Source organism: Bufo gargarizans, chromosome 9 (assembly GCF_014858855.1).
Source record: "Bufo gargarizans isolate SCDJY-AF-19 chromosome 9, ASM1485885v1, whole genome shotgun sequence".
In the NCBI taxonomy this organism is placed as follows: domain Eukaryota; kingdom Metazoa; phylum Chordata; class Amphibia; order Anura; family Bufonidae; genus Bufo; species Bufo gargarizans.
In genome coordinates this window covers 136,491,878-136,504,433 of record NC_058088.1, presented here as the reverse complement: position 1 = coordinate 136,504,433, position 12,556 = coordinate 136,491,878, and the positions used below count along the sequence as shown (strand labels likewise).

The following is a 12,556-nucleotide window of genomic DNA, read 5'->3' as shown; positions in this document are numbered from 1 at the left end:
ATGAACAGACTATTGCTGGTTAAATGCACTTGGTGTTACAGCTTGACCAACCACACTACTGAGGGTTAAATGCACTTGGTGACGGGCGCAGCTTGCCCCTGATTTAGTATATGGCCAAAAAATGAACAGACTATTGCTGGTTAAATGCACTTGGTGTCACAGCTTGACCAACCACACTACTGAGGGTTAAATGCACTTGGTGACGGGCGCAGCTTGCCCCTGATTTAGTATATGGCCAAAAAATGAACAGACTATTGCTGGTTAAATGCACTTGGTGTGATAGCTTGACCAACCACACTACTGAGAGTTAAATGCACTTGGTGACGGGCGCAGCTTGCCCCTGATGTAGTATATGGCCAAAAAATAAACAGACTATTACTGGTAAAATGCACTTGGTGTCACAGCTTTACCAACCACACTACTGAGGGTTAAATGCACTTGGTGACGGGCGCAGCTTGCCCCTGATGTAGTATATGGCCAAAAAATGAACAGACTATTGCTGGTTAAATGCACTTGGTGTCACAGCTTGACCAACCACACTACTGAGGGTTAAATGCACTTAGTGACGGGCGCAGCTTGCCCCTGATATAGTATATGGCCAAAAAATGAACAGACTATTGCTGGTTAAATGCACTTGGTGACGGGCGCAGCTTGCCCCTGATTTAGTATATGGCCAAAAAATGAACAGACTATTGCTGGTTAAATGCACTTGGTGTCACAGCTTGACCAACCACACTACTGAGGGTTAAATGCACTTGGTGACGGGCGCAGCTTGCCCCTGATTTAGTATATGGCCAAAAAATGAACAGACTATTGCTGGTTAAATGCACTTGGTGTGATAGCTTGACCAACCAGACTGCAGACAACTGACACACCTCACACAAACTCCTGTCTCTCTGCCTGGAAAAACGACAAACAGCCAAGTTTTTGTGGGTGAAAGGTCGGTCACAGCTTTATTCTTATTTTAGCTCAATCCTTTAAGAATAACCCAACAATAACTGCCCGGCCCAAAGCCGGTCCCCGGAGTGCGAGAAGCGCTATGCCACACCAAACATTGGTGCGCAAGTCCGCCTTCCCCACCGCTGTAACTTTTGTAATCCTCCGACCTCCACGGAGGAGCCCGTGTAACTCTACACGGCGCTCCGACCCCCACCCAACAAAAACAAGGCTTGCTCAACACCATCCTGCAGGCCAGAGAGGAAAATATCTAATCCGATATCATTGAGGTGCACACCATCGGGCCGCATCAAACGCTGGTTGTCACCCTCCAGCTGGTAGTGGCGAATAACTACTCCTCCCCGGGATCGAACAAAACGGGATATTCTAGCATTAACGGACCTTCTGGCCCTCTCAACTGAACCAGAATCCCTCGCACCCTGCCAAGTGACCCTGGGAATCATCTCTGACCACACAATAATGACTTCAGGAAAGAAAGTTGGAATTCTTTCTAAATCTGCTCTAATGAGGGTAATGAGCTCCGCTACTTTCAGCAAGCAGAGGTCATTACCCCCAGCATGGATCGCAAGGATCACAGGGGGGCGTGCCAATGTGCTGAGGTGAACCGATTCCGGCAAAACCTGCGACCAGCGAAGGCCACGGATGCCACGCCAAATGACTTCCACATTCCGGAAACCCAAGCTCCGACCGCCGGGTCTTGTTTCAGCTCTCTGACCAGCCCAGAACAGGTACGAATGCCCCACAAAACAGACCGTGGGTCGAAGGGAATCTGCAAGAAATTAAAGCAAGTCAGGGCGGACATAAGACACAAAACAATTAGACTTCCAGCGACCAATCCGTTGCACTTCAGCATCAGGTAACCCCGCCCTGGCAGCCTCCGTCGCCGCGCCAATCCTGAAAGAATGTGACCCGTAATCTGCCGGCCGGAGACCGAGGGCAGTTAGGCAGCGCCGGAAAACCGAGCAAAATTGAAAGCGAGTGAGAGGGGTGGACGTTGCATGGCACAAAAACGGGGGGCATAAGGGCCGGGACGCTGCGAATTCCAAGGTTGCCGAGACTGGGCAAGCCGGCCCGGGGATGCGATATAACGACACACTAGAACCCTGGCCAAAAATGTCTGTCTTTGACCGGCGGAGGCGAATGCGCACCAAGGAATCCGTAATAAGGACATCATCTTGCAAAACACCACCTGGCCGGAACTTGGACGGGGGGAGGAGCTCGCTTATCCGAAAAGCCCCGAAAAACGCCAGGCAAAATGCAGCGCGAAACAATAAGGCTTCCTGCGGGGAAGGACAAACTTGTTGCAAGGCCTGAAGCAGTTGGACCAGTAGGTGAAATGAAACCGGGCGCCGGTGCTCTTTCCGCACGGCCTCCTTCCGCCAGCCCTTAAGGGCCTGGCGAACTAAGAAAAATTTGGTGACGTCCGCCCAACCCAATAACCTAAAATAAAAGCTAACCCCGGCTAAGCGGCGTTGGATAACCGCCGCCGAAACGCCTGCTTCCCTTGCCTGCAAAATAAAGTCGATGGTTACGCGCAGCCGTTCCGACACTGAGGAATGGACCGGATGAGTCCCTGCTAGCGCTACCCAGCCAGCCCAGGCCTTACCATAACCCGTCCAGGTCCTAGGAGCCACTGAGGCTCTAATGAGAGGCATCAATCGCTCAGCGGGATGTCCCAGAGATGGGCCGGGCACATGGATCCCTCCTGTGAAGCTGCTGGCACTAGGGTCCGGAACTCCTGCCAATGAAAGCGAGAAAGCGCATCAGCAGCACTGTTAAGGATACCTGGAACATGAGAGGCACGAAAATAAATATTATCCTGTAAACATCTCAACACCAGGTGGCGCAACATCGCCAAAACAGGGGGGGATGAGGAAGACAACCGGTTAATGCAATGAACAACAGACATATTATCCGTCCAAAAACATACCCGCCTATTTTGTAGCGAGGGACCCCTTAATTCAATGGGCACAATAATGGGAAAAAGTTCCAACAAAGTAATATTGGAACAAAGGCCCGCTGCGCGCCACTCTTGAGGCCAGGGGGATGCGCACCACTGGGTACCTAGGATGGCGCCAAAACCGGCAGAACCCGCCGCGTCAGTAAACAGAGACAGGTCGTGGCTGGAAATTTCCGGGAGCTGCCAGCACGTATGGCCGTTGTAAGAAAACAGAAAACTGCGCCACACCTGAAGGTCCTGTTTAAGTTTGCGCGTTAAGCGTACATGGTGCCGCAGGTTAGTGATGCCCCGAGTCGCCAAGGACAAACGCCTGGAAAAGACTCTGCCCATCGGCATGACACGGCACGCAAAAACAAGGAGACCCAGTAGGGACTGCAACTGCTTGAGCGTGACAGATTTAACAGAGCAAAAACCTTCAATAAGTGCTAACAGCTTGGCAAGCTTATCACAGGGGAGCCGGAAAACCATAGCTAGTGAATCAATTTCAATGCCTAAGAACACAATGTTGGTGGACGGGCCTACCGTTTTATCAGGAGACAGGGGGACCCCGAATCTAGACATTAGGAAACAGAAAGTGTCTAACAGGAACTTACAATTGGGGGAATCACCTGGGGCTATGAACAAGAAGTCATCTAAATAATGAATTATGGAACTAGAACCCGTCTCAAACCTGACGACCCATTCCAAGAAAGAACTGAACAATTCAAAGAAGTAACAAGACATTGCGCATCCCATGGGCAACCGGGTGTCATAATAGTAGCAATTATCCACCATGCAGCCTAGCAGATGGTAACAATCCGGGTGCACCGGGAGCAGGCGGAAGGCAGATTCAATGTCTGACTTTGACAATAAGGCACCCCGGCCTGCCGCTCTCAGTAAAGAGACTGCCCTGTCAAAGGAAACATAAGAGACTGTAGCATCCTCCTTAGAAATACCGTCATTAACAGACTCGCCTTTGGGGAAGGACAAATGATGGATAAGTCTAAAACTGCCTGGCTCCCGCTTCGGTACCAGGCCCAATGGAGAAACCCGGATATTATCAAAAGGAGGGGTGAAAAAGGGGCCCACTATTCTACCTAACTCAAACTCCTTCCGAATTTTAGACCGCAACACCTCCGGGTACCAGGAGGCAGACGGAAGGTTGGCCGCCCAGCTAGGGCGCCAGGACAACTGAAAAGGAATGAAAAAACCAAATGAAAAACCAAACCTAAGCTCAGCGGAAGCCCTTTTATTGGGGTACAGCTCTAACCACGGGGACATCTCTGCTACGCTCACTGGGCTCTTTTGCGGTAGAGGAAGCAATGGATCTGGCCGGCTGCTGTCTAGGGCATCGAATGGCCGAATGAGATCCCCCACAGATGGAACACTCATGTTTGAATTTACATAGGGCGAAGAACCTGCAGTGGCCTTCGTTATACAGCCAGCAGGATCCTGGCCTGCGGATTGACACCGGCCCCTGACCGCTGGAAGTGAGGCCGGGGGCCGCTGACTGAAAGGGCACAGATTTTTGTGACAGCATCAGTCGCAACCAGAGGTCTGTGGATTTGACACCCCAACCGATATCCGGCTGGAGTGCCAAACGCCTACGGAACTCCTCGTCGTAGCGCCACCAGGCAGAACCGCCGTGGGACTTATAGGCGCTATAAACGGATTCCAAATACAGAAATAATTCACCGCAGCGCTCTGGGTGCCTCTGTGCCATAACATGACCTAAGACCGAGAAGGCCTGTAGCCAATTACCCATGGTGCGCGCCACCTTGGGCCGGCGATCGGTAAACCTGTCTGAATTGGGGCGACGCTCTTTATCTATAGTATGCTGGTCTACAGTAACTAATGACCAGATGTCTATGTATTGGTTAGACCAAATTTTCTCCTTAGTGTCCATGTCCAAGTGCGCCCCCAAAGGAGACAGGCCGCAAAACAGCGATTCTTTATGATCACCTGCCCTAGGCGGGGCAGCAGGAGGGGGCTTACCTGCAGCAGCATTACTCCCGTCCAAGTGCGACAATAAAGATTTAAGTACCGGGACCAACTGGGGACCCAAAGAGGCCCCCCAAGCCCCCGTAAAATTCAACTCACCGGTAGTAGCAGGACCTGGAGGTTCCACTGGGGCGATTGGAGGATTCGGATCCTGCACCGCGCTGGCCCGGCTGGCCCCGCGAGAAGCCCGTGCAGCTGATGAATGGGCACCCCTTCTGCGTTGTGAATGAGACCTGCCAGCGGTATCGCTGCAGGAGCTGACCTCCGTTGATGAAGGTGACCGCCAGCGAGACGATCTGGAGCGGGCACTTCTGTGGGACCGCCGCGCAGACCGTGACCGATGACGGGAACAACGTTGATGACAAGCTGCCGACCTGCGCCGATAACGGCGGTCGGATACATCAGGTGAGTTTGAAGATGAGCGCCGTCTGGAATTGGGACGTTCCCCCATATGCGCAATAGCGGCAGAGACCCCAGTAGGGGGACCTAAATGTGCCAAAAGCGATGAGGAAGTGGTGGGATTGGCTACAATAAAGTCAGGCAGGGTGGCCTGAGTGGGATTAGGGGGTTGGAGGGGTGGGCTGGCAGGGGCATTAGTGCAACTGTTGGCACTCCCAGGAGCCTGTACCTCGGTAGGGGGGCATCCCTGGGCTCATCTGCAGATGACACATTAGAATTTCTATTGCCCATAATCCCTGGGGTGACAGTCTGCAGCAGGGAGCTGAGGAGAGAGGAGCTTGCCTGCCAGGGAGCGGGAAACTGCTGAGGACTGGAGGGGGGCGGAGCCACAGACCACGCTGCCGGAAGCACTGAATGCACTCCGGCCAGCTCTCTGGAAACATCGCTACCCAGCTCAGTAACACAGGTGAGCGCAGCTGTATGCTGCCCTCCAGGGACCTGGGATGTCTGGGAACTTAGTGCCAGAGCCGGAGTGGGGGCAGAGATCACAGCAGATGTGTGCACACTAGCCCTGTTACTAGGCACAAGCTCAGGCAAGGGGACAGAGGAAGCTCGGGGGTTAATTAAAGAAGCAGGGGGCGGGAGACCAGAACGTGCTGCAGGCTGAGCTGATAAGACTCTTGCACACACGCTGGAGGCTGCGCCCCCCCGCTTTGAACCTCTCCCACGTGGAGGAGGGAGGGAGGGAGAGCTGAGTCTGGCTGGGGCTCTAGTACGCCGTTTAGGGCGGCCAGAAACTAAAGAGTCCCCTGCAGGCATAGCAGGAGGGGGCTCCTGCAAGCCAGCAATGAGGGATGTCAGGAAAGCTGAGTTCTCCTGGACTCTAGCAGCTAGGGCTGCCAGGAGGGCTCTGTCGTCGGCCATACCTTGTTAGGAAGCTTCCTTCCAGAGGTGCCGGAGACTGAGAGGCAGGACACAGGGATGACCCTCCTTTTTATTGACTCTAAGGGGTGGTGCCTTCACCTATTACCCTGCCCCCCCAAGGGAGGGGGGGAGCGAGCACTTACCAGCTATGCTACTACAGCAGGACGACAGTGGGATTTAACTCCCAAACTGCCAGCAGTGTCTGCAGTCCGGCGCGCCTGCGTTATACACTGTGGCGCTGGTACACTACTGAGGGTTAAATGCACTTGGTGACGGGCGCAGCTTGGCCCTGATGTAGTATATGGCCAAAAAATTAACAGACTATTGCTGGTTAAATGCACTTGGTGTCACAGCTTGACCAACCACACTACTGAGGGTTAAATGCACTTGGTGACGGGCGCAGCTTGCCCCTGATGTAGTATATGGCCAAAAAATGAACAGACTATTGCTGGTTAAATGCACTTGGTGACGGGCGCAGCTTGCCCCTAAATTAGTATATGGCCAAAAAATGAACAGACTATTGCTGGTTAAATGCACTTGGTGTGATAGCTTGACCAACCACACTACTAAGGGTTAAATGCACTTGGTGACGGGCGCAGCTTGCCCCTGATGTAGTATATGGCCAAAAAATAAACAGACTATTGCTGGTAAATGCACTTGGTGACGGGCGCAGCTTGCCCCTGATGTAGTATATGGCCAAAAAATAAACAGACTATTTCTGGTAAAATGCACTTGGTGTCACAGCTTGACCAACCACACTACTGAGGGTTAAATGCACTTGGTGACGGGCGCAGCTTACCCCTGATGTAGTATATGGCCAAAAAATAAACAGACTATTGCTGGTTAAATGCACTTGGTGTCACAGCTTGACCAACCACACTACTGAGGGTTAAATGCACTTGGTGACGGGCGCAGCTTGCCCCTGATGTAGTATATGGCCAAAAAATGAACAGACTATTGCTGGTTAAATGCACTTGGTGTCACAGCTTGACCAACCACACTACTGAGGGTTAAATGCACTTGGTGACGGGCGCAGCTTGCCCCTGATTTAGTATATGGCCAAAAAATGAACAGACTATTGCTGGTTAAATGCACTTGGTGTGATAGCTTGACCAACCACACTACTGAGGGTTAAATGCACTTGGTGACGGGCGCAGCTTGCCCCTGATGTAGTATATGGCCAAAAAATGAACAGACTATTGCTGGTTAAATGCACTTGGTGTCACAGCTTGACCAACCACAATACTGAGGGTTAAATGCACTTGGTGACGGCGCAGCTTGCCCCTGATGTAGTATATGGCCAAAAAATGAACAGACTATTGCTGGTTAAATGCACTTGGTGTGATAGCTTGACCAACCACACTACTGAGGGTTAAATGCACTTGGTGACGGGCGCAGCTTGTCCCTGATGTAGTATATGGCCAAAAAATAAACAGACTATTGCTGGTTAGATGCACTTGGTGTCACAGCTTGACCAACCACACTACTGAGGGTTAAATGCACTTGGTGACGGGCGCAGCTTGCCCCTGATTTAGTATATGGCCAAAAAATGAACAGATTATTGCTGGTAAAATGCACTTGGTGTCACAGCTTGACCAACCACACTACTGAGGGTTAAATGCACTTGGTGACGGGCGCAGCTTGCCCCTGATTTAGTATATGGCCAAAAAATGAACAGACTATTGCTGGTTAAATGCACTTGGTGTGATAGCTTGACCAACCACACTACTGAGGGTTAAATGCACTTGGTGACGGGCGCAGCTTGCCCCTGATGTAGTATATGGCCAAAAAATTGAACAGACTATTGCTGGTTAAATGCACTTGGTGTCACAGCTTGACCAACCACACTACTGAGGGTTAAATGCACTTGGTGACGGCGCAGCTTGCCCCTGATGTAGTATATGGCCAAAAAATGAACAGACTATTGCTGGTTAAATACACTTGGTGACGGGCGCAGCTTGCCCCTGATTTAGTATATGGCCAAAAAATGAACAGACTATTGCTGGTTAAATGCACTTGGTGTGATAGCTTGACCAACCACACTACTGAGGGTTAAATGCACTTGGTGACGGGTGCAGCTTGCCCCTGATGTAGTATATGGCCAAAAAATAAACAGACTATTGCTGGTTAAATGCACTTGGTGTCACAGCTTGACCAACCACACTACTGAGGTTTAAATGCACTTGGTGACGGGCACAGCTTGCCCCTGATGTAGTATATGGCCAAAAAATAAACAGACTATTACTGGTTAAATGCACTTGGTGTCACAGCTTGACCAACCACACTACTGAGGGTTAAATGCACTTGGTGACGGGCGCAGCTTGCCCCTGATGTAGTATATGGCCAAAAAATGAACAGACTATTGCTGGTTAAATGCACTTGGTGACGGGCGCAGCTTGCCCCTGATTTAGTATATGGCCAAAAAATGAACAGACTATTGCTGGTTAAATGCACTTGGTGTGATAGCTTGACCAACCACACTACTGAGAGTTAAATGCACTTGGTGACGGGCGCAGCTTGCCCCTGATGTAGTATATGGCCAAAAAATAAACAGACTATTGCTGGTAAAATGTACTTGGTGTCACAGCTTGACCAACCACACTACTGAGGGTTAAATGCACTTGGTGACGGGCGCAGCTTGCCCCTGATGTAGTATATGGCCAAAAAATGAACAGACTATTGCTGGTTAAATGCACTTGGTTACGGGCGCAGCTTGCCCCTGATTTAGTATATGGCCAAAAAATGAACAGACTATTGCTGGTTAAATGCACTTGGTGTGATAGCTTGACCAACCACACTACTGAGGGTTAAATGCACTTGGTGACGGGCGCAGCTTGCCCCTGATGTAGTATATGGCAAAAAATAAACAGACTATTTCTGGTAAAATGCACTTGGTGTCACAGCTTGACCAACCACACTACTGAGGGTTAAATGCACTTGGTGACGGGCGCAGCTTACCCCTGATGTAGTATATGGCCAAAAAATAAACAGACTATTGCTGGTTAAATGCACTTGGTGTCACAGCTTGACCAACCACACTACTGAGGGTTAAATGCACTTGGTGACGGGCGCAGCTTGCCCCTGATGTAGTATATGGCCAAAAAATGAACAGACTATTGCTGGTTAAATGCACTTGGTGTCACAGCTTGACCAACCACACTACTGAGGGTTAAATGCACTTGGTGACGGGCGCAGCTTGCCCCTAAATTAGTATATGGCCAAAAAATGAACAGACTATTGCTGGTTAAATGCACTTGGTGTGATAGCTTGACCAACCACACTACTAAGGGTTAAATGCACTTGGTGACGGGCGCAGCTTGCCCCTGATGTAGTATATGGCCAAAAAATAAACAGACTATTGCTGGTAAATGCACTTGGTGACGGGCGCAGCTTGCCCCTGATGTAGTATATGGCCAAAAAATAAACAGACTATTTCTGGTAAAATGCACTTGGTGTCACAGCTTGACCAACCACACTACTGAGGGTTAAATGCACTTGGTGACGGGCGCAGCTTACCCCTGATGTAGTATATGGCCAAAAAATAAACAGACTATTGCTGGTTAAATGCACTTGGTGTCACAGCTTGACCAACCACACTACTGAGGGTTAAATGCACTTGGTGACGGGCGCAGCTTGCCCCTGATGTAGTATATGGCCAAAAAATGAACAGACTATTGCTGGTTAAATGCACTTGGTGTCACAGCTTGACCAACCACACTACTGAGGGTTAAATGCACTTGGTGACGGGCGCAGCTTGCCCCTGATTTAGTATATGGCCAAAAAATGAACAGACTATTGCTGGTTAAATGCACTTGGTGTGATAGCTTGACCAACCACACTACTGAGGGTTAAATGCACTTGGTGACGGGCGCAGCTTGCCCCTGATGTAGTATATGGCCAAAAAATGAACAGACTATTGCTGGTTAAATGCACTTGGTGTCACAGCTTGACCAACCACAATACTGAGGGTTAAATGCACTTGGTGACGGCGCAGCTTGCCCCTGATGTAGTATATGGCCAAAAAATGAACAGACTATTGCTGGTTAAATGCACTTGGTGTGATAGCTTGACCAACCACACTACTGAGGGTTAAATGCACTTGGTGACGGGCGCAGCTTGTCCCTGATGTAGTATATGGCCAAAAAATAAACAGACTATTGCTGGTTAGATGCACTTGGTGTCACAGCTTGACCAACCACACTACTGAGGGTTAAATGCACTTGGTGACGGGCGCAGCTTGCCCCTGATTTAGTATATGGCCAAAAAATGAACAGATTATTGCTGGTAAAATGCACTTGGTGTCACAGCTTGACCAACCACACTACTGAGGGTTAAATGCACTTGGTGACGGGCGCAGCTTGCCCCTGATTTAGTATATGGCCAAAAAATGAACAGACTATTGCTGGTTAAATGCACTTGGTGTGATAGCTTGACCAACCACACTACTGAGGGTTAAATGCACTTGGTGACGGGCGCAGCTTGCCCCTGATGTAGTATATGGCCAAAAAATTGAACAGACTATTGCTGGTTAAATGCACTTGGTGTCACAGCTTGACCAACCACACTACTGAGGGTTAAATGCACTTGGTGACGGCGCAGCTTGCCCCTGATGTAGTATATGGCCAAAAAATGAACAGACTATTGCTGGTTAAATACACTTGGTGACGGGCGCAGCTTGCCCCTGATTTAGTATATGGCCAAAAAATGAACAGACTATTGCTGGTTAAATGCACTTGGTGTGATAGCTTGACCAACCACACTACTGAGGGTTAAATGCACTTGGTGACGGGTGCAGCTTGCCCCTGATGTAGTATATGGCCAAAAAATAAACAGACTATTGCTGGTTAAATGCACTTGGTGTCACAGCTTGACCAACCACACTACTGAGGTTTAAATGCACTTGGTGACGGGCACAGCTTGCCCCTGATGTAGTATATGGCCAAAAAATAAACAGACTATTACTGGTTAAATGCACTTGGTGTCACAGCTTGACCAACCACACTACTGAGGGTTAAATGCACTTGGTGACGGGCGCAGCTTGCCCCTGATGTAGTATATGGCCAAAAAATGAACAGACTATTGCTGGTTAAATGCACTTGGTGACGGGCGCAGCTTGCCCCTGATTTAGTATATGGCCAAAAAATGAACAGACTATTGCTGGTTAAATGCACTTGGTGTGATAGCTTGACCAACCACACTACTGAGAGTTAAATGCACTTGGTGACGGGCGCAGCTTGCCCCTGATGTAGTATATGGCCAAAAAATAAACAGACTATTGCTGGTAAAATGTACTTGGTGTCACAGCTTGACCAACCACACTACTGAGGGTTAAATGCACTTGGTGACGGGCGCAGCTTGCCCCTGATGTAGTATATGGCCAAAAAATGAACAGACTATTGCTGGTTAAATGCACTTGGTTACGGGCGCAGCTTGCCCCTGATTTAGTATATGGCCAAAAAATGAACAGACTATTGCTGGTTAAATGCACTTGGTGTGATAGCTTGACCAACCACACTACTGAGGGTTAAATGCACTTGGTGACGGGCGCAGCTTGCCCCTGATGTAGTATATGGCAAAAAATAAACAGACTATTTCTGGTAAAATGCACTTGGTGTCACAGCTTGACCAACCACACTACTGAGGGTTAAATGCACTTGGTGACGGGCGCAGCTTACCCCTGATGTAGTATATGGCCAAAAAATAAACAGACTATTGCTGGTTAAATGCACTTGGTGTCACAGCTTGACCAACCACACTACTGAGGGTTAAATGCACTTGGTGACGGGCGCAGCTTGCCCCTGATGTAGTATATGGCCAAAAAATGAACAGACTATTGCTGGTTAAATGCACTTGGTGTCACAGCTTGACCAACCACACTACTGAGGGTTAAATGCACTTGGTGACGGGCGCAGCTTGCCCCTAAATTAGTATATGGCCAAAAAATGAACAGACTATTGCTGGTTAAATGCACTTGGTGTGATAGCTTGACCAACCACACTACTAAGGGTTAAATGCACTTGGTGACGGGCGCAGCTTGCCCCTGATGTAGTATATGGCCAAAAAATAAACAGACTATTGCTGGTAAATGCACTTGGTGACGGGCGCAGCTTGCCCCTGATGTAGTATATGGCCAAAAAATAAACAGACTATTTCTGGTAAAATGCACTTGGTGTCACAGCTTGACCAACCACACTACTGAGGGTTAAATGCACTTGGTGACGGGCGCAGCTTACCCCTGATGTAGTATATGGCCAAAAAATAAACAGACTATTGCTGGTTAAATGCACTTGGTGTCACAGCTTGACCAACCACACTACTGAGGGTTAAATGCACTTG

At 49.6% G+C, this 12,556-nt stretch overlaps 1 protein-coding gene across 1 annotated transcript; it reads right to left on the bottom strand.

The window, feature by feature from the left end:
• Positions 1 to 891: 891 nt before the first annotated feature.
• Positions 892 to 5,307, bottom strand: LOC122919648. The gene is made up of 3 exons (XM_044268801.1): positions 4,997 to 5,307; positions 2,564 to 2,695; positions 892 to 1,726 (listed from the first exon to the last, which is right to left on the bottom strand). The coding sequence occupies exons 2-3, from the start codon at positions 2,610 to 2,612 to the stop codon at positions 1,131 to 1,133; spliced, it is 645 nt and encodes a 214-aa protein (XP_044124736.1). The 5' UTR covers positions 2,613 to 2,695; positions 4,997 to 5,307; the 3' UTR covers positions 892 to 1,130.
• Between the last annotated feature and the right edge of the window lie 7,249 nt (positions 5,308 to 12,556).